The sequence below is a fragment of the Felis catus genome, chromosome C2, assembly GCF_018350175.1.
Source record: "Felis catus isolate Fca126 chromosome C2, F.catus_Fca126_mat1.0, whole genome shotgun sequence".
In the NCBI taxonomy this organism is placed as follows: domain Eukaryota; kingdom Metazoa; phylum Chordata; class Mammalia; order Carnivora; family Felidae; genus Felis; species Felis catus.
In genome coordinates this window covers 9487966-9510520 of record NC_058376.1, presented here as the reverse complement: position 1 = coordinate 9510520, position 22555 = coordinate 9487966, and the positions used below count along the sequence as shown (strand labels likewise).

The 22555-nt window shown below is 43.4% G+C and overlaps 1 protein-coding gene across 8 annotated transcripts in view; it reads right to left on the bottom strand.

Annotated features, from left to right (window-relative positions):
- SETD4 (SET domain containing 4) overlaps positions 1 to 22555 on the bottom strand; it is a 145038-nt gene that overhangs the window by 86521 nt on the left and 35962 nt on the right. For 7 of the 8 annotated variants that reach the window (XR_006584807.1, XR_006584806.1, XR_006584805.1 and 4 more), the window contains exons 12-13: positions 20428 to 20645; positions 6578 to 6720 (exon numbers count right to left, since the gene is read on the bottom strand). Coding sequence is in view for 1 of the 8 variants with exons in the window: in XM_023238760.2 (XP_023094528.2) it covers positions 20567 to 20645 (79 nt within the window). In the remaining 7 variants the exon portion in view is untranslated. Of the gene's footprint in view, positions 1 to 6577; positions 6721 to 19814; positions 20646 to 22555 lie in introns of those variants that run through there. The other variant, XM_023238760.2, reaches the window with a different exon arrangement.

The window sequence follows — 22555 nt, the reverse complement described above, 5'->3', positions numbered from 1 at the left end:
GCTCAGAGGTCTGCAGGTAGCAACAGTCCGCAAGGGAGAGCTAGCTGATGTGTCCCACAGGTACTGCCCGGGACAGGCTGCAAGTTCACCAGCTACAGACAGAAGAACCAGCACAGGGAGGAGAGAACTATAAACACAAAACCCCCTACTTCCACCCAAAGCCATTTTAGGAAGGGAAACAAGGGAGACTCCCGGACCATGTTGCTCTTTAGGCAATTGCCTAAAGAAGCTATTTAAATTCAGTTGAGGCTTTTTAAATTAAATTGGATGAGATAAAATTTAGACTGGAGGGGACTGAAAGCCCACTGTGGGGTGGGCTCGGGGGAAATTGGATCACGCAGCCACGATGAAGGCTTTACATTTTCTCTGCAGTATCAGTTAAATTGATGACCCTGCACAATAGGCAGCCTTGGTCGCTTGCAGAGGTACATTTCATCCTCATGACAGCTGGCACTCTGCTTGTCCTCATTTACAGATGAAGAGGAGGGGGCACAGGATGGATGACAAAAACTTTCCATGGTCCCAGAACTGGTAAGTGGTGTATCAGGACCCAAATTCAGGCGAGGCTCAGTCTAGAACCCACACTTGTAGCCCGTACCCTATACACCCCTAATCAGAAGACAGTTAAGCAGAAGGCCTGGGTAATCAGGATGCCCATTCAAGCAAAAAGAAGGTACCATATAAAGCTTTCATATCAAAACATCAAGCAAAAATGCCCTAGCAGCAAGCAAAGCTCCATGACTCCTAAGGGTCTTATACCCAGTGACACAATCTGCCCCCAAAACTAAAAAAAAAAAAAAAAAAAAAAAAAGAAAAGAAAAGAAAAGAAAAGAAAAAGCAGCAATAATTAAAGATGAGATGAGAGCAGTGAAGAGAAATGGAAGTTGGAAGAGATTCCCTGTGACAGCTTTATTTTTTAGGGAAAGAAAGACAAGAGACTGATTTTTCTTCCCACGACTCTGGATCAAACTGAGGTTTGATTAAAGAAATGACCTTGAACCAGAGCAGAGAATAATAAAAGATAATTTCCAGTAAGTATGCTAGCTCAAATTAATGACTTACTCTTTATTTTTAAACTGAATTCAGTAGAGATTTACATGCATTAGGTTACGATGATTAACATTTGAAATTTGACCTTGAAATAATCTTTACATTGTAAATTCTTAATGATCAAAACAATGTTCTCAGTGATTAAAACATATTAGTGATTAATTATTAAAGGAGAATAATTGCAAATACACATTCCTAAAATCTCAAGGCTTTTAAACCATTTGTACAAATGACTGGACATTTTTTAAATTTGCTAAGAAAAAAAAAACCCTCCATCTGATTCGCATTGTCTTTTTTCTTTTTTTTCTTTTTTTTCTTTTTTTTTTGATTCACATTCTGAATCCAACAACAAGAGAAAAGGTACTTCTTGCAAGCTAGAAATGCACACAACTGTGATCGCATCAAAGCCAAAGAGAGTAAAGAAAATTGTTCTGTATAAATCTGTAACATTAAGAAATAATCCCAAGAACTTCTTAAGAAAGGTTAATAAAAGACCAGTAGTTTTCATCATCATTTATCTTTTAAAAAACACTTTGAGGGGCACCTGGGTGGCTCAATCAGTTGAGCGTCTGACTTCGGCTCAGGTCACGATCTCACGGTTCATGGGTTCAAGCCCCAAGTCAGGCTCTTTGCTGGCAGCTCAGAGCCTGGAGCCTGCTTCAGATTCTGTGTCTCTCTCTTTCTCTGCCCCTCCCCTGCTCATGCTCTCTCTATCTCTCTCAAAAATAAATTTCAAAAAACATTTTAAAATTCTCAAAAAATACTTTGTAATCAGTTTAATAACATACAGTCATGATCTTAATGCTATGCCTAATAACTATGACTGATGCCCAAGCTGATAACTGGACAAGTGAGCTACCTAGCAAACTAGATTTGCCCAGGGGCACCTGGGTGGCTCAGTTGATTAAGCATCTGAATTTGGCTGAATTTGGCTCTCACGGGTTCACGAGTTCTTGTCCCATATCAGGTTCTCTGCTCTCAGCATAGAGCCCACTTCAGATCCCCAGTCCTCCTCTCTCCCTGCCCCTCTCCCCACCTTGCTCACTCTCTGTCTCTCTCAAAATAAATAAATAAGCTGTAGAAAAAAAAAAAAAAAAAAACTAGATTTGCCTGAGCAGTTTTTCCTGAGTAAGAAGGTTTCAAGAAATAACTGTATCTCACACCATAGGGAAATAATACTCAACCAGATTTTGGCCCCATGTATTTTAAGCCATCTTTCCTGATGCCATGGCTCTTCTTAACTAGGATGCTCTTAGGGTGCCTGAGTGGCTCAGTTGGTTAAGTGTCCAACTTCAGCTCAGGTCACGATCTCATGGTTCATGAGTTCAAGCCCCATGTAGGCCTCTGGGCTGACAGCTCAGAGCCTGGAACCCGCTTCAGATTCTGTCTGACCCTCCACTGCTTGCACTCTGTCTCTTGCATTGTCTCAAAAATAAATAAACATTAAAAAAAATTTTTTTTAAACACTAGGATGCTCTTGCGTGGAGATTTCCTCTTGACAAAAGGAGCCCCAGAGTGGGTACAAGCCAGGGCTGACTATGGCTGTCCCAGGGCCAGGATGAGGGCCTCTCAGGAACCCCTGCCTCCCAACAGCCGACCACACCTGGCCAACTCTTTGGGGGAAGATCCAAAAGCATTCCCTACACTCTCCCCAAATCTGTCCCTTGTCTTTGGGGTCCCATAAGTAGTGACAACCTTTAATAGAAAAAGAAAAAGGAAGAAAGGGAAATTTTCTGGGGCATTGACCTACATAATTTTCTCAGTGGTCAAACATTACTTTTCACAATCTATTCTATGTCGATCATTTACCTATTTTTTCCAACATAAAGGAGTGATATTTGAAATGTTACCTATAGTAACTTTCTATTGCTGTGTAAAAAATTACCACAAACTTAGTGGCTTAAAGTAACACAATTTTATTATTTCACAGTTTCTGTAGGCTAGGACTGGCACATTTTAACTGGGTCCTTTGCTCTGGGTTTGGACTAAATGTTTGTGTCCCCCCCCCCCCCCACCAAATTCAGATGCTGAAGCCCTAATCATTTATGTTCCAGGAACTCTGGGAAGTAATTAGCCTTAGATGAAGTCATGAGGGTGAGCCCCATGATGAGAAGAGTGTCTTATGAGAAAATGAAGAGACCAGATCACTCGAGCTCTGCCATGTGAGCACAGAGCAAGAACACAGCCGTCTGCAGAGCAGGAAGAGGGCCCTCACCAGACGCAGAATCTGCCAGCATGCTGACCTTGGAATTCCAAGATCTCAGACAGTGAAAAATACATGTCCGTTGCTTAAGCTGCTCCGTCTATGGTATTTTTGTTATAGCAGCCAGAGCAGACTAAGACAGTCTCACAAGGCTGAAATCAACTTGGAAGCCAGGTACATCCTCACTTGCAAGCTCAGTGAGGGAAAGAACCACTTCCAAGCAGCTGCAAGGTATGGACAGAATTTGTTTCCTTGGGTCTATGTGACTGAGGTCACCATTTTCTTGTTAGCTGTCAGCTGGGGACCACTCTCAGCTACTAGAGGGTGCTCTCAAGCCCTTGCCACATGGCCCTCCCCAGAGGCCCCCTCACACTTCAAATCAATCTCTTCAGAAGGCACTCAGTCACTTTTAAGGGCTCATCTGATTAGGTCAGGCCCACTTTCAAAATCAACTGATTTGGAACCTTAATTATATCTGAGAAACTTCTTCATTTATGTCACATGACATAACCTAATCATTGTGCTCGCAGTACCATCCACACTTGAGGAAGGAGAATTGCATAGGGTGTATGTATATACCAGGAGTCGAAATGGGGGGCCGTCTCAGAATTCTATTGGCCTGGTTTCTCCGGGGAACACTGACTACCGTACACAGTTATTCTGTGAGTTATATTTCAGGCTCCACTGGAGGTCTCTCCAAACCCAACGGGCCCCTTATTTTACACACTTTCATGCAAGAGGCAAAAATGGTAACCCCTTAAGGATTTTTTAATGTTCCTGACAGCCTAAAGGGTCCCAGCAAAGTTGTATTCCATGTAACCTTGAGTCTGTACTTGGTTTGCCTTCCACAGAATCCAATGACTGTCTGGTCCCTTTGATGCTATTTTTCTGCAGGTGCAATTTGTGTTCTCCTAGCCTGATGATATAGGAAGTGGGAGACAATAAAGAAAACAGGGAGTGCTCTTGTTGAAGGGGGTACCATAATCAGTATCAGATATTGTCAGCTGCATATAATTGAAAACCTAACAAAAATGAGCTTAAAAAAAAATACAGTGTTACTTCACATAACATAGATGTGGGTGGGGTGAGAGGGAGAGAAAGAGAGAGAGAGAATAGAGAAGGGAAAGAAGAAAGAAACAGAAGAGAGAAAGAGAGGCTCCAGGGTTGATTATTCAGTTGCTCATCAAGAACTTTCCCTCTTTCTTCTTTCCTTCTTCTACTCCTTCTTTCCTACTTTCTACTTTCTACTGACATCCTGAGGGTATTGCCTTGGGATGACTCCCTTCCTAGTCGCAAAGAGGCTGCCATAGCTCCAGGCATCACGCAGAGATGACACCAACAACATCTAGAAGCACAAAGGTACTATTCCTTCTCAGTTGCCTCTTTTTACATTACAAAAGAGAGCATGAGGAGACCTACATTATGCTACAAAATACAATGAAAAACACCAATACTTCACAAACTCTTCCAAAGAAAAGAAGAGGAAACACTTCCAAACTTTTTTCATGAGGTGAGATCACCTAATCACCCTAATACCAAGACAAAGATATTATAAGAAAACTATAGACCAATATCCTCTATGAAGATAGACAGAAAAATCATCAACAACATATTAAGAAACCCAATCCAGCAACATTTAAAAAGGATTATGACCAAATGGGATTTATCCCAAGAATGCAAAGTTGGCTGATATGAAAATCACTTTACAAGGGGAAACAGCCTTAGACAATTGGTAAACAAATAGATATGGCTGTGTTACAATAAAACTTTATTTACACACTTCTGGGTATACACCCAAAGAAATTGAAAGCTGCAACTCAAACAGATATTTGTACATCCATGTTCAGAGCAGCATTATTCACAATAGGCAAGAGATAGAAACATCCCACGTGTCCAGCAACTGATGAACAGATAACAAAATATGTTATATACATACAGGGGAATATTACTCAGCCACAAAAAAGACAGAAATCCTGTCACATGCTACAAACTGGATAAACCTTAAGGACATTATGCTAAGTGTAATAAGCAAGTCACAAAAGGACATGTACTACATGAGCCCACCCCTAGGAGGTAGCTAAAGGAGTCAAGCTCTTAGAAACAAAAAGTAGAACTGTAATTCCCAGGGGGAGAGGGGAGAAGGAAAAGGGGAGGTGTCATTCAATGGGTTTCAGTTTCACAAGAGGAAAGAGTTCTACAGATCTGTTGTACAATGATGTGAATACTGAACTGCACATCTGAAAATGGTTAAGATGATTAAGTTTTATGTTATGTGTTTTTCTCACAATAATAAAAAAAAGCAGTGATGCAAATTGAATAAGTTCTGGAGACCTAATGTACAATGCTGTGACTATAGTTAACAATATTATATTGTACATCCGAAATTTGCTAGGAGGGCAGATCTTAAGTGTCCTCGCCACAAAGGGGAAAAAAGATGTGGTAAATATGTGAGGTGATGGATATGTTAATTAGCTCGATTGTGGTGATTATTTCATAATGCACAAATGTGACAAATCATCCAGTTGTACACCTTAAACATATGCAACGCTTAAGTCTCAATTAAACCTCAACAAAGCAGAGAAGGAACAATGAAATGCTGATTCACGCCACATCACGGATGAACCTCAGAAACATGATGCCAAGTTAAATAAACCAGACACAAAAGGACACACAGTGTATGACTGCACTGGTATGAAATATCTCAAATAGGCAAATTATAGAGACAAAAGGTACGTTAGAGACTACCAGGGGCAGGGGTGGGAGGGGAGTTACTGTTTAATGGATACAGAGCTTCCGTTTGGGGTGATGAAGTTTTGGAAACAGGCCGTGGTGATGGTTGCACAGCACTATACTCAGTGCCACTAAACTGTACACTTAAAAATGGTTACAAGGACACCTGGGTGGCCCAGTGGGCTCAGCATCCAATTCTCGGTCTCAGCTCAGGTCATGATCTCACGGTTGGTGGGTTCGAGCTCCACGTTGGGTTCTGTGCTGTGCTGACACCACAGAGCCTGCTTAGGATTATCTGTCTCCCTCTCTCTCTGCCCCTCAACCCCGCCTCTTAAATAAATAAATACACATTAAAAAAATGATTAACTGGGGCGCCTGGGTGGCTCAGTCGGTTAAGTGTCCGACTTCAGCTCAGGTCACGAACCACAATTTTTTTAAGTTTGTATTTAGGAAAAAAACAAACTTCAGTTCCAAAAATAGGGACTGGCAGTTCGCTGGCCCCTGATCTAGAGTCTCTATAACACTGAGAGGACTGTTGGTATATCTTTTTGCTCCAGAACTACCCCAGTGTAGGAGATATAAGGTGATACGTACTTGCCATGAACTCTGACGTCCTGTGTCCTTTCCTTACGAGGACGCACGTATACACGTCTGGAACAGGGACGAAGGTGTCCTTCTATTAGGTTATGTGGCTTTAAAAAGCCTCCACACCCTGTCGCGGAGGCTGTACTGTGTCCCTGGAAGAGAAAACACAGAGGGACTGTCTGGGCAGAGTGCTCAGACCAGCTGTTCAGGACACCCGGGCACGGCTCACCCCAGCACTGTCACGCACGCACTTGTGCTCACGACCTCAGTTGGATCTGCCGGTTCTAATTTGCTGGCTCGATGACACCCTGCTTAGGAAAGCATGTCGCTTACAAACGAGACCAAGTGAGGGGGGCATCGCGCATTTGGCGGATGGCTGCCGCCGTCCTTAGGCGTATTTTCAACCAGAAGCAGAAACAGCCTGGTAGAAGCAGACGTGAAACGCGAGGCCTGAAGTCATAATTCAACGTAGAACAACCTGCGGGCCGGCGCAGGTTTATTAGACGGCTAATAAAAATAAATCATGGACGTGTTTTTAAAACGACTCCCCATGTGTTGTGGTTACTTCTCAGGCATACTGTAAATTACCTGTGAAGTGCTACTTCCTACAGGGATTTTTTTTTTTCTCTCTCTCTCTCAAATACAAAGGGGTTATAAGGCTAAAGAATGCAGACATGCATCACGTCTGCAGAAATCATAAAAAAAGATCAAATGTAATATTTTCTTTCAACATGGATGACTGCTTTGAGATTTTCCATTCAAGCAGCCTTGAACACAGCCTCCAGCGTTTGCCAATTACTCCTGACAAATACCATTTGGGCCTGAGTGATGTTGTAAGTGAAATAAAACAGTGGGAGGGAAAGACCAGAACATGATAAAAGGCATTTTTTTTTTTTTTTTGGTCTGCTGAGAACTTACTGTAAGTTATACATTCACGAGGGAAGGCCTTGCTTCCTGCCAGTGATAGACCCCATGTGATTTTGAGTTCTAAGGTGACTTTTGTTTGACAGTAAGAGGAAGGGAAGACAAAACTCAGTTTTCATGTCCCTTAAAAGGGAGTCGGCTCTGATTTCCTCCTACACAAAGGAAAAACTGTCTATAAACAAAAGAAGGGACACCGGGCGCTGTTCCTCATCATTCCACACAAATATAAGCTCATGTGTGAGAATAATGCCGTGAAATCAGCTGTCGGCACGTCCGCCTGGCACCATCTGCGAGCTGGAGCATGTCAGAACCCATCGCAGGTAACCAAAGCCACAAGACAGGAAAGGCACAGCCGGGGTCCAGAGTGCGGTTGTCTGTCCTGTCCCCCCCGCCTCACACACCAGGAACCCCCGGAGGGCCCACCTCCTCATTCTTTGAGATTCCAACCAAACTCAGCCCTACTCTTGATCACAGCGCTGCAGAGAATCGGGGAGCGGCCCACAGAAGTGACCGGAAAGAAGCTGTGTGGGGATGAAGCCCATGTGGCATCAAGTGGACCAGGGCCGTGTGCAGCACAGTCTGCCCTCTTGGGCAAGGAAGGAAGGGACTTTGCCTCGTGACCCACTGAGCTGGGCTTTCTTCATCCTTCAGACAGGGAATACGGCACGGCAAGGATGGAATCAGTCCATGCATGGCACCCATCTGGTCCTGCGCTGGCCCCTAGAAGCTAGGCAGACCCCGGAAATAGGTAAACCAGGTAAACACACGGCCAGGCTAAAAGTCCCCGGACTCTCCCGGTCAAGGCCCACCGGCGTTACCCACGTTAAGGCCTCCGCAGTGGCCTGGTGATTTCATGACAACACTGCTGCATTAGTATCTACTGTTTCCCTGTGAATGTGGACCTCAGAAACGTGTGTCAGGGAGACTGGGGTTCCATGGCCAACTGCCCAGCAGCTCCCCAGCATGGGGGGCAGGTGAGAAACTGGCAGCCTCTGTCGGGCTACTCACCTGGCACTGCGGGGGCAACCGCGAACAACCATGCCCCACAGTAAAAGGGGCAAAACCATGATCATTGCTGCGATAAGCTGGCCTTGTGAGTCCTTGTGAGTCCTTTGAGTCCTGCCCGAAGAGTCCGCAGCCCCGCCCCACTCTCTGTAGATGAGCCAGCTCCCTCGCATCAAGGACCAGCATCCCCCATCTGAACTAAACGGGTTGCTGATGGTCAGACTGGCCCAGGAGACTGGGAAGGCTCGACCAAACACAATCCCCGGGGCTAGCTGTACTCCTGAGTTACCGCTTTCCTAACTTTTGCAGACACACACATCCTGTTACAGTGCAGATTTCTTTCTTTCTTTCTTTCTTTCTTTCTTTCTTTCTTTCTTTCTTTCTTTCTTTCTTTCAATATAATTTGTTGTCAAGTTAACTAGCATACAGCATATACATCGTGCTCTTGGCTTCAGGAATAGATTCCCATGACTCATCGCTCACATACAACACCCAGCGCTCATCTCAACAAGTGCCCTCCTCAATGCCCACCACCCATTTTTCTCTCCCCCTCCACCCCTCCCCCATCAACCCTCAGTTTGTTGAGACTCTGCATTTCTTTTTTTTATTTTTTAAAAAAAATTTTTTAACGTTTATTTATTTTTGAGACAGAGAGAGACAAAGCATGAATGGGGGAGGGTCAGAGAGAGGGAGACACAGAATCTGAAACAGGCTCCAGGCTCTGAGCTGTCAGCACAGAGCCTGACGCGGGGCTCGAACTCATGGACCGCGAGATCATGACCTGAGCCGAAGTCAGCCGCCCAACCGACTGAGCCACCCAGGCACCCCGAGACTCTGCATTTCTAACAAACCCCCAATACTGGTGGTCTGTGTATCAGCCTTTGAGGAGCAGGGTTCTGGGTGACCCCAATAAAAGATGCTGACAGCACTTAGCTTCCTGAGGGATGGTTTCTGGTGGCAGTGGCCTCCGTTATAGACCCCTGCCACTAGCAAAACATAAAGGAAAGAGGGTGGGCTCTAACAGTTGTCCACTGCCAGGACTCGGGCCTACTGGTACCAGAGATGCTGCCTTCTGAATAAAGAAACAGGAGATTTCATCTTTCACACAATCTCTGCTGACGTTCGTGTCCACATGAGCCATGATTCCCAACCTCGGCTGTGCTGCGGCTACCTGCTCTGAGTCTTGACCCACAACGGTCAGAAAGAGCTGGTTACCCCAACGTGAATACTCTGGAGCAAGATCTCTTTCCCAAACAGACAGCTGCCACCAGCAAGGCGACTCCAATCAGATAAAACGGTCATCTGCAGATTTCTCTTGCCTCTCAATTAAGGGGGAAAAAATCCAATATGGTAGTAAGGGGCCTTGTCCAGGCCTTGCCAGCACACTTTAGATGAAATGCCGAAGAGAAAACAAGCATCCAGTCAGGGCAACTCCAGAATGTGTATCAATAGCGAGAGGTGTAAAAGGAGAAGGGTAAGCAAAAGGACAGAGGTGGGACAGGACCTCCCTGATCTGCAAGGTGAGTTAGTCTTGATCTACGGACAGATGAATGCAGAAAGTCAGGCGGACCAAAGAAGTCATTTCAGGTGAGGCTGCCTGCGTGGCCACTCTGGGATGCTGTGCTAGGTCACTCAGTTCACATCGCCGGCGGTCTGATCCGGAAGCTGTCGGCCGCCTGTGGACAGGGAAGCCCAAGGACATGCTGGTGTTTCCACTCTACCTTGAAGCTCTGTCTTCAGATCAAACGCACACCTCTAACAACAGATGGGCCAGCTCTCCCATCAGTCAGAAGAAACAGCTCCTCTCTAGCTCTCCACAAAATTAGCCCCATTTTCTAATTCCAGAAGCATCTGGCAGAAGTGGAGTCACAGGGATACACCCTTTTCTTTGTGTGGGTGGTCAGTTTAAACTCCTTAAAAGCTCCCTGTCCTCTGTTCGCCTGTGTGTCAGTCAGGACCTGAGTCTACCTGCTATCGATGATGTTAGAAATGAAAACCTGCTATCTGCTGTGAGAAACTGTTTCTTTCTCAAAAGAAAGTGCTAAATATCAGCATTTATTTATGGCTTGTCTGAACGCAGGGACAGGGCAGTTTCTGTGTCTTATCAGACCCCTCCCCCATCCCAGCCCCTTCCTCTGAGCACAACGCACCTGGCTAGGCCCCCTATCTGGCAGCTGTCACCTTGAACTAATGTTTATCTGCCTGTGTTTCTCACCCAAGGAGATCCAACACCCCACAGACAATAGGAACCTCTGCATTTCATCCCAGTAGCAACACACAGAGTTGTTTTTGCCTTGTCTGGATCCTACTAACATCTGGGGGAAAAAAAAAAAAAAAGATACTCTGTTGCCTCAATTCCACAGAGCCTCGGTGACTGGGAGTCAGCATCCCCAGCCTGGTGGTCTTCTGCTGCCACCTAGTGTACGAAAATGGAAGTGTCTCAAGCTCAGAGCAAAGTCCCACAAAGATTCACAGATCCAGTGTGTATTTTTCAGGCATCAGCCCAAACACTTGGGACTCTTATAGGTGTGACTTGTTTTTAAAAAGTGTTTCAAGAAAATAACTAAAATGCTCTGAACACCTGTTGTGATCTGGCCACTCACACTTAAGCACACTCACTGAACCAAATGTTAAAGCATTTGAGCTTTGGATGAATCTGTTCTCAATATGGATTGGCACCATTTAAAAGGTTATTTCAGCAGCATAAATGTGTGTAGTCATATAGCAATGGGCACTCTGTCTCCTGCCTCCCAAACTATTGTCATTGGAGGCATTAAAGTAATACCAGAGTATTCCAGCTAGGACAAGTTAAAGCAGCTTGTTCCTCTAGTACAGAGGCTCAGAAAGGGAACTATGGCATATATTAGAGTCACCTGGGAGCTTTCAGTTCCCCGATATGTTGGCACATCTAAGACCAATTAAATCAGAGCCTCCAGGGGCGCCTGGGTGGCGCAGTCGGTTAAGCGTCCGACTTCCGCCAGGTCACGATCTCGCGGTCCGTGAGTTCCAGCCCCGCGTCAGGCTCTGGGCTGATGGCTCGGAGCCTGGAGCCTGTTTCCGATTCTGTGTCTCCCTCTCTCTCTGCCCCTCCCCCGTTCATGCTCTGTCTCTCTCTGTCCCAGAAATAAAATAAAAACGTTGAAAAAAAATTAAAATAAAATAAAATAAAATAAATCAGAGCCTCCAGGTGGGACCCGGCCTCAGCAGTTTTTAAAGCTCTGCCATGTGCAAGAGGGGTAATATCAGTCAGCAAGATGGAGGGCCAGGGGATCCCAATCTCATCTCGCCCACAGAAACAACAAAACTGTAAATAAACAATTACAGACCAATGAAAATAACTCAGGGAAAGCTCTGGACTACAACAAAAAAGCAGCAAAACTCCTGCAGAGCTTAAAACCCAAGGGTGGTCACATAGAAAAGCACAGGAAGCATTTTGCCCACATCACCCCCTCCTCAGGTCAAGAGCAGCTTGGTGCACAGGGATCCACTCAGAGGAAGCTCCTCAAATGTTTGCAGCCTTTACTACCATGGCCTCCCACAGTCTACACCACTGCTGATCCCAGCTCATGGAGCTGTCCAGCCTCCTCACCACCAAGCCCCTCCTCACAGCTGGGGCTGTCGGTGCAGTAAGATGTGGGGTCCTGCTACTGCCGTGTCCAGCTCTTTGGGATCGAGACTTTGCCCCACCACCTACAAGATGGGTGCTACTACTGCCCTGAGCCCTGCCCTCAACTCAGGTCGCAACTCTGTCCCATTACAGAGGCTGCTGTGAGCCCCACCCCCAGGTCCCAGGTCAAGGCTGGGAACCTTCATTGATTAGGCTGTGTGGCCACTGCTCTGACCCCTACCCTTCAGGTCCCAGGTGGCTGCTCTGAATCATTATTGCCAGGTCACACTACCTCTGCTCTGATCCCTGTCCCTGGGTTCCAGGTCAAAGCCCTGAACTGTCATTGGCAGGGGCACTGCTATGCCCTGAGTCCTGACATGCTCCCTGGATCCTAACATGTGGCTTTCAGAGGCCATCACTAGGGATGCGCTTCTGCTTTCCTGCAACCTTCCCTGAGGCCAAAGTTGGGACTTTGACCCACCACCATCCACAGGCTGTACTGCTACTGGCCTCTGCCCCCTGCCCCCTGGGCCCAAGCTACCGCTGTACCTGCCATCCCAGGGCCTGTGCCACTGCTGCGTCACCCACCTGGCCAGAATCATTGCAAGACCCAGAGACCCAGACCCTGGTTTCACAGAGTTCCATGTACACCCACCTTAGACATCAGCATCACTGCCACGGGCAAATGCATCTGTGCCTCAAGACCCAGGAACAGTGGTAGCTCCACATGGCTCTGATCCCAGGACTCTGAGTGCCAGCATGCCAGACTATATGCCAAGAGGGATCCCCCCTCTGCTAGAACTTTCTCCCATGGGCAAAAATAGGAGAACAGAAGATCCTAGCAATCTTCACCTCTGAATATCCCAAAAGCCTTAGTTACCACTGTCATCCAGTCTTGGCCACAGAAGATCCCCCACAAGTCTGCGCCTACACTGACCTCAAGCTGATGAAGTTGCATGGAGACTACGCTGCTGTGCCTTCCAAGAACCAAAGATGCTGCGTCCCACCCAACTGGCACCCTTGCAGCCACCTTTTGGTGAAAGTTTTGCACCACCAAAGCCAATTCAAATGGCTGGAAGAGGTGAATGCACTCCCAAATGTGCAAACATCAACACAAAGTCATCAGAAGCATGAAAAAGCAAACATGACACCATGAAACGAACATGATTTTCCAGTAACCAGTTCCAAAGAAATGCAGATCTGTGAGTTACCTGAAAAAGAATTTACAATAATCATTTTCAGGAAGCTCTATGAGCTTCAAGAGAATACAATTTAACAAACTCAGGAAAACAACACATGAACAAAATGAGAAGTTCAACAGAGATATAAATCATTGAAAAAAAGAACCTAACAGAGACTCTGAGTTGAAAGAATACAGTGAATGAAATAAAAAATGCAATAGAAGTCTTCAACATTAGGCTCAATCAGGCAGAAAAAAAGAATCTGGAAACTTGAGGACAGATCAAATTGAAATTATGTAGTCAGAGGAGAAAGAAGAAATTGGAATGAAAAAAAAGTGAGGAAAACCTATGTGAATTATGGAATACATCCAATGAAATAATATCTGCACTATGGGTGACCCAGAAGGAGAAGAGACAGAGAAAGGGACAGAAAATTTACCTAAAGAATGGCTGAACACCCCAAATCTGGGGAAAGTTTGGCCATCCAAGTACATCAAGCTCAAAGGTCCCCAAATAGATACAACCCAAAGAGATCTTCACCAAGACACAAAATCAAAGACAAAAAGAGAATTTTGAAAACAGCAAGAGACAAAAGATTAATCACATACACATACAGGGGAATCTCAATAAGTCTATCAGCAGATTTATCAGCAGAAGCCTTGCAGGCCAGGAGAGGAGATAATATATTCAAAGTGCTCAAGGAAAAAAAACTGTCAACCAAAAATATTTTACCCAGCAAAGTTATCCTTGAGCAATGAAGGAGAAATAAAAACTTTCCCAAACAAACAAAACTTGAGGGACTTTATCACCACCATACCTGCTAAACAAGAAATGCTAAAAGGAGTTTTGAGGCTGAAACAAAAAGACACTAATTAGTAACATGAAAACAAATGAAAATATATATTCACTAGTAAAGGAAAACATATCATCAAATTCAAAATACTCTAATACTGCAAAGGTTGTGTGTAAATCACTTTGAACTCCAGCATACAGGTTAAGAAACAAAAATGATATGGGGCACCTGGGTGGCTCAGTCAGTTAAGTGTCTGACTTCAGCTCAGGTCATGATCTCACAGTCTGTGAGTTTGAGCCCCGTGTCAGGCTCTGTGCTGACAGCTCAGAGGCTGGAGCCTGCTTCAGTATCTGTGTCTCCCTCTCTCTCTGCCCCTCTCCTGCTCATGCTATGTCTCTCTCTGTCTCAAAAATAAATAAAAACATTAAAAAGAATTTTTAAAAAAAGAAAAAAAATGATTAAAAAAAAAAAAACTATAGAGGGGCACCTGGGTGGCTCACTCGGTTGAGCGCCCAACTTTGGCTCAGGTCATGATCTCACAGTTCATGGGTTCAAGCCCCATGTCGGGCTCTGTGCTGACAGCTCAGAGCCTGGAGCCTGCTTCAGATTCTGTGTCTCCTTCTCTCTCTGCCTCTCCCTTACTCACTCACTCTCTCTCTCTCTCTCTCAAGAATAAACATTAAAAAAAGAAAAAAACCTATAGAAGCAATATTTTGTTAATGGATAGATAATATAAAAAGAGGTAAATTGGTACATGAACAACATAAACTGTGAGTACAAGGAAGTAAACGTGTATAACATTTTTATGCAATTGAAGTTGTCAGTTCAAAATAGTTATAATTATAAGGTGTATTATGAAAGCTTCATGATTACCATAAAGCAAAAAAATCTATAATAGATACATGAATAAAAAAGAGAATGGAATCAAAGCATACCACTGTAAAAAAAATCATCAGCTCACAAAGAAACACAGCAAGAGAGGAAGAATGGAACAAAGTAACCACAAAACAATAGAAAGCAATTAACAAAATGGTGATAGTCTTCACCTATCAGTAATCACTCTAAATGTAAATGGTTTAAATTCTATAATTAAAGGCAAAGAATGAATAGACAAAAAATGGATTAAAAAAACAAAACCCAACTAAATGCTGTTCACAAGAAACTCATTTGAGCTTTAAGGACACTTGCAGGCTTAAAGTAAATGGTGGAAAAAGATATTCTGTGCAAATGAAAATCAAAAGACAGCAGGGATAGCTATACTTACATCAGATAAAACAGACTTTAAGTCAAAAACTGTAACAGAGACAAAGAAAATCATTATATAATGCTAAAGGGGTCGATTCACCAAAAGGATATAATTACTGGTAAACATCTATGTACTCAATATTGGAAAACTTAAATATATTAATTATTAATAGATCTGAAAGCAAAAATAGACAGCAATGTAGTAATAGTACGGAACTTCAATACCTTACTTTTAACAGTGGGTAGATCATCCAAGGAAAAAAAATCAGTAAGAAAATAACAGACTGGAATGACACTTTAAACCAAATGTACCTAATAGACATATATAGAACATTCCATCCAACTGCAGCAGAAAACACATTCTTCTCAAGCACAAATAAAACATTGCCAGAATAAATCATATTTTAGGTCACAAAATAAGGATTAAGAAATTTAATAACATTGAAATCATATGAAATATCTTTTCCAACTGCAATGGTTTGAGACTGGAAATCAGTAACAAGAAGAAACCTGGAAAGTTTACAAATATGTGAAATTTCAACAACACACTTCTTAACAACCAATGGGTGAAAGAAATCAAAAAATATCTAGAGGCAAACAAAAATGGAATCACAACACACCAAAACTTGGATGCATCCAACCCATAGACAACCTATCGTTACACCTCAGGGAACCAGAAAAAGAAAAACAAATTAAGCCCAAAGTTAGCAGAAGGAAGGAAATAATAAATATTAGAACAGAAATAGATGACATGAGAACTAGAGAAACAATAGAAAATATCAACAAAACTAAGGGTTGGCTTTTTGAAAAGATAAACAATTGACAAACATTTAGGTAGACTAAGAAAAAAAAGAGAGACCTCAATAAAATTGTAAGTGAAAGAAAGACGTTATAACTGATACAACAGAAATTCTAAAGATCATAAGAGACAACTGTGATCAATTATATGCCAACAAATTACATCATTTATAAGAAATTGATAAATTCCTAGAAACGCACAACTTACCAAGACTGAATCATGAAGTCATAGAAAATTTGAACAGACCCATAACAAGCAAGGAGATTGAATTAGTAATCAAAAATCTCCCAACAAATAAAAGCCCAGGACCAGATGGCTTCACAGGTGAATTCTACCAAAATTTAATGAAAAATTAATACCAATCCTTTTCAAACTCTTCTAGAAAGTTACAGAGGAAGGAACACTTCCAAACTCATTCTATGAAGCCAGCATGACTGTGATACTGAAGGATACCACAAGCAAAGAAAATTAAAGGCCAATATCCCTGATGAATGCAAAAATCCTCAACAAAATACTAGCAAATCAAATGCAAGAACACATTAAAATGATCACACACCATGATCAAGAGGGATTCATCCATGGGATGCAAAGATGGTTGAACATAAGCAAATCAATAAATGTGATACACCACATGAATAGAATGAAGGATAACAATCATATGATCATTTTAAAAGATGCAGAAAAAGCATCTGACAAAATTCAACATCATTTCATAAAAAAAAAAAAAACCTCTCAACAAATTAAGTATAGAGGAAGTGTTCCTCAGCATAACAGAAGTCATATATGACGAGCCCACAGCTATATCATATACAGTGATGAAAAGTTAAAAATCTTTTCCTCTAAGATCAGGAATAGACAGTGATGCTTACTCTCACCATTTCCATTTAACATATTACTGGAAGTCCCAGCCATAGCATTTAGGCAAGAAAAAGAAGTAAAGGCATGAAATCAGAAAGGAAGATGTAAAATCATCTGTTTGCAGATGACATAAGCTTATATATAGAAAACCCTAAAGACTCCACCAAAAATCTGTTAGGATGAATAAATAAGTTCAGTAAAGAAGCAGAATATAAAATCAACGTACAGAAATCCATTCTATTTCTATACATTAACAACAAACTATCTGAAAGATGAATTTAAAAAGACATCCCACTTATTGGGGCGCCTGGGTGGCGCAGTCGGTTAAGCGTACGACTTCAGCCAGGTCACGATCTCGCGGTTCGTGAGTTCGAGCCCCGCGTCAGGCTCCGGGCTGATGGCTCGGAGCCTGGAGCCTGTTTCCGATACTGTGTCTCCCTCTCACTCTGCCCCTCCCCCGTTCATGCTCTGTCTCTCTCTGTCCCAAAAATAAATAAAAAACGTTGAAAAAAAAATTTTTTTAAAAAAAAAAAGACATCCCACTTATAACAGCATCAAAAACAATAAAATACATAGGAATAAATTTAACCAAGGAGATGAAGGACCTGTACACTTAGAACTCTAAGACACTGATGAAAGATATTAAAGAAGATACAAATAAATGAAAAGATATCCCATGTTCATGGATTAGAAGACAATACTGTGAAGATGTTCATACTACCCAAATTATCTACAGATTCAGTGCAATACTTATCAAAATCCTACTGGTATCATTCACAGAAACAGAAAAAAGTATACAAAAATTTGTATGGAACTACAAAAGGCCCTAAATAGCCAAGGAGATCCTGAAAAAAAAAAGGAAAAAGAAGAAAAAGAAGAAGAAGAAGAAGAAGAAGAAGAAGAAGGGGAGGAGGAGGAGGGGGAGAAGGGGGAGGAGGGGAGAAGGGGGAGGAGGGGGAGAAGGGGGAGAAGGGGGAGAAGGGGGAGGAGGGGAAGAAGGGGGAGAAGGGGGAGAAGGGGGAGGAGGGGGAGAAGGGGGAGGAGGGGAGGAGGGGGAGAAGGGGGAGGAGGGGAGGAGGGGGAGGAGGGGAGGAGGGGAGGAGGGGGAGGAGGGGAGGAGGGGGAGGAGAAGAAGAAGAAGGAGGAGGAAGAGGGGGAGGAGGGGGAGAAGAAGAAGGAGAAGGAAGAGGAGGAGAAGCAGGAGGAGGAGAAGGAGGAGGAGGAGAAGGAGGAGGAGGAGAAGGAGAAGGAGGAGGAGGAGGAGAAGGAGGAGGAGGAGGAGAAGGAGGAGGAGAACAACAACAACAACAGCAACAACAACAACAAAGTTGGAGGTATCACACTTTCTGATTTCAAGCTATATTACAAGCTATAGTGTGGTACTGGCATAAAAAACCATCATATAAACCAGTGGAAGAGAATAGAGAGCCCAGACAAAAACCCACACATACATGGTCCACTAAATTTTGACAAGGGCACCAAGAACACACAATGGGGAAATGATATTCTCTTCAATAAATGGTGCTGGGAAAACCTGATATCCACATGCAAAAGAGTATAACTGGACCCCTATCTTACACCACTCGCAAAAATTAACTCAAAATAGATCAAAGATTTAAATGTAAGACCTGAAACCATAAAACTCCTAGAGGAAAACATAGCAGAAAAGATCCTTGACATAGGTCTTGGCAACAATTTCTTGGATAAAACATCAAAAGTACAGGCACAAAAACTAAAATAAACAAGTGAGACAGCATCAAACTAAAGAGTTTCTGCATAGCAAGGAAACAATCAATGAATTGAAAAGGCAACCTACAGGATGGGTGAAAATATCTGCAAACCATATATATGATAAGGGGTTTATATCCAAAACATACAAAGAATTCATACAATAGCAAAAAAGCAGATAATACAATTTAAAATGGGCACAGGACCTGAACAGACATTTCCCCCCCACACACACACACACACAAAAAGACATGCAAAAGGTATTTGAAAGGTGCTTAACATCACTAATCATCAGAAAAATGCAAATCAAAACCCCAATGAGATATCATCTAATAGGGTGGCTATTATCAAAAAGACAAAAGATATCAATGATGGTGAAGATGTGGAGAAGAAGGACACTTATATGCTGTTAGTGGTAACGTATATTGGTATGGCCATTATGGAAAACAGTATGATTCCTTAAAAAATTTTAAATTGAACTACCATACCATCCAGCAATCCCAGTCCTGGGTATATATATCCAAAGGAATTGAAATCAGTACCTCAAAGAGATATCTGCACACCCACCTTCATTACAGCATTATTCAAAATAACCAAGATGAGGAAACAAGGTAAAGTGTCCTTCAACTGATGAATGGGTAAAGAAAATGGAATATTATTCAGCCACAGAAAGGAAGGAAATCTTGCTGTTTGCAACTACATGGATCAACCTGGAAGGCATTTTGCTAAGTGAAATAAGCCAGACTGAGAAAGACAAATACTGTATGATATCACTTACATGTGGAATATTAAGGGGGGGGGGGCAGTTTCACAGAAACAGAGAATAGAACGGTGGTTGCAAGGGCCAGGGGAAAATGGGAGCGGCATACATCCAAAAGTACAATTTTTCAGATTAGGAACAGTAAGTGCAGAGGAACTAACATACAGCATGTTGGCTAGTTAATGCTATGGTATTGTTTACTTGAAAGTCACTGAGAGCAGATCTTAAGCATTCCCACCACAGAAAGAAAACAAAGTTAACTGTTGACTGTGAGCTGATGGATGTGTTCATTATCTTGCTCTTGGTGATTGTTCTGTAATGTGTACATATATCAAATCATCACGTGTACACTTTAAGTCTGTACAAATGTATTTGTTAATTATTCCTCAATAGAGTTTTTAAAAACGCTGCACATGTGGTTCCCAGGGACTTCAAACGGCTGCTGCGACCCTTACTGTCTGAGGCTTGGGAGGACCCGAGAAGCAAAGATCTATGCTGCCTGTGACAAACACACCCTTAGACTTGACCCTCCCCCCACTCCCTGGGTCAGTAACATCCTGAATTCCCTTTTATCTTGAGCACTTTGAAGTCTCCCTTTGTGACAAGGGCAAAGTTAGAACGGGAATTATTTACTGTCCTAATAATTGCTACATAGACCTTGCACAGTCTTGGTTTTTGCCTTATCTTCTGGCTCTAGCAGAAGGCTTCTAAACGCCCATCACCACAGCTGCATAACCAGACAGGGACCCTTGAGATCAAAAGGAGGGCCCCACCCCCAGGACAGATTTTCTCTGAAATGGGAGAAGGCTGCCTTGCAGGATCACTCACCCCTTCTCGCCCCTCCGCCTTTTGTGGGATGTGGGTGTCACAGTGACAGGGAGGGGGCTGTAAAACTGAAAACCACAGGGAGAGGGCTTGGCCCACAGGGACCTCTGGGGAGGCCCTCTTTCTCCTCGCACCTGGGTGCTGCCTGGCTCCTTGTCGCCAGTCTGCCCAATGAGGTCGATGAAGTTGCCTACTAGAACATGCAAACAAGGGGCGCCTGGGTGGCTCAGTCAGTGAAGCATCCGATTCTTGGTTTGGGCTCAGGTCATGATCTCACAGTTCGTGGGTTTGAGCCCCTGCTTCGGATCCTCTGTCTCCTTCTCTCTCTACTCCTCCCCAGCTTGCACTCTCTCTAAAAAATAAATAAACATTAAAAAAAATTTTTTTTAAAGAACATGCAAACAAACCAAGACAAAACAAACCACTTTAAGTTTAGGGGGGTCTCCACCACCCTGCACTGGAGGCTGCCCATCTTTGGAGGCAGAAACAGGTGTAACTGACAAGTGACAGACTTGAATTCAGACTCCTGGGCTCTAATTCCAACTGTTTGATGTGACAGGTCACGTGACCCCTCCATGCCTCAGGTTCTTCATCTATAAAACATGTAACACCTGCCTCATAGAGCTATTGTGAAATTAGATGGGAAAATCCAATGAGAACAAGAATGCTGGAGCAGGGTGGGGTCTCTGCTCCTGTTCCTTCTCCACCTCTTCCTGGGCTGGGCTACCCCTTCCCTTTCTCCTCCAACTGCCTCACTCCCCACTCTGATTCCTTTCTAGAAGAATATAGTTAGGGAGTCCGTTTGAGAGAATGTCTAGATCTTACACTATGGAAAGAGAATGCAGGACAGTGAAAGGTCTACCAGAATCAGAAAGAAAATCTGGATTCTGATGCTAAATCCAAGGTCCAGAGCAAGCTCCTCAACCTCTTGGGCTGCAACCACAAAATAATGGGTCTGAGTGGATCAGCTCAAAGACCTCTTGTCACCCCAACCCTCGGACAGTGCATGTATTCAGAGGCCCAGCCTTGGATTCATGTGATCTGGGGTCTGCCTAACAATTCACATCAAGAGTCATGAAAGGACCAACTAAAACCTTGGAACCAGCACCTGAGAGTGGAGGGTGAGGGGGCACAGGCCTCTCCCATTGGAATCTCTACATCCATGGTTCACAAACAGTGGGCACTCACATCACCTGGGGGCTCACTGAAAATACATATTCCTGGACCTACCCCTAGAGATTCTGATTCTGTGGCTTTGGGATGTGCTTGTACAACCTGGCAGTTTCTGATGCCACAGTCAGGGCACCACATCCTGACAAGCATGCTTTTTGTTTTTGTTTTTATTTATTTAAATTCAAGTTAGTTAACATACAGTAGTTTCAGGAGTAGAACCCAGTGATTCATCACTTACATGGGACACCCAGTTCCCATCCCAACAAGTGCCCTCCTTAATTAATGCCCATCACCCCTTTAGCCCATCCCCCTACCCACCTCCCCTCCAGCAATCCTCAGTTTGTTCTCTGTATTTAAGAGTCTCTTATGGTTTGCCTCCCTCTGTTTTTATCTCATTTTTCCTTCCCTTCCTCTACGTTCATCTGTCGTGTTTCCCAAATTCCACATGAGCGAAATCATATTTGTCTCTGACTTATTTCACTCAGTATGATACACTCTAGTTTCATCCACCTTGTTGCAAATGGCAAGATTTCATCTTTTTGATTGTTGAGTAGTATTATTCCGTTGTATATATATATACCACATCTTCTTTATCCATTCATCAGTCGATAGACATTTGGGTTCTTTCCAAAGCACACCTGTATCCCTTGGATAAATACCTAGTAGTGCAATTACTGGGTCGTAGGATAGTTCGATTTTTAATTTTTTCGATTTTAATTTCCATACTGTTTTTCAGAGTGGCTGCAACAGTTTATATTCCCAGCAGCAGTGCAAAAGGGTTCCTCTTTCTCCACATCCTCACCAACATCTGTTGTTGCCCGAGGTGTTCATTTTAGCCATTCTGAAAGGTGTGAGGTGGTATCTCATTGTGGTTTTGATTTGTATTTCCCTGATGAGTGGTACTGAGCACTTTCTCATGTGTCTGTTAGTCATCTGGATGTCTTCTTTGGAAAAGTGTCTGTTTGTGTCTTCTGCGCATCAAGCATGCTCTTAATAAAGGCTTCAACTATGTGTGATGGAAGGTAGCCCCACCCCCACCCCACATGGCTCTGCACTCACCTGCTAAATACCTTTGGCCATGTTACCTCC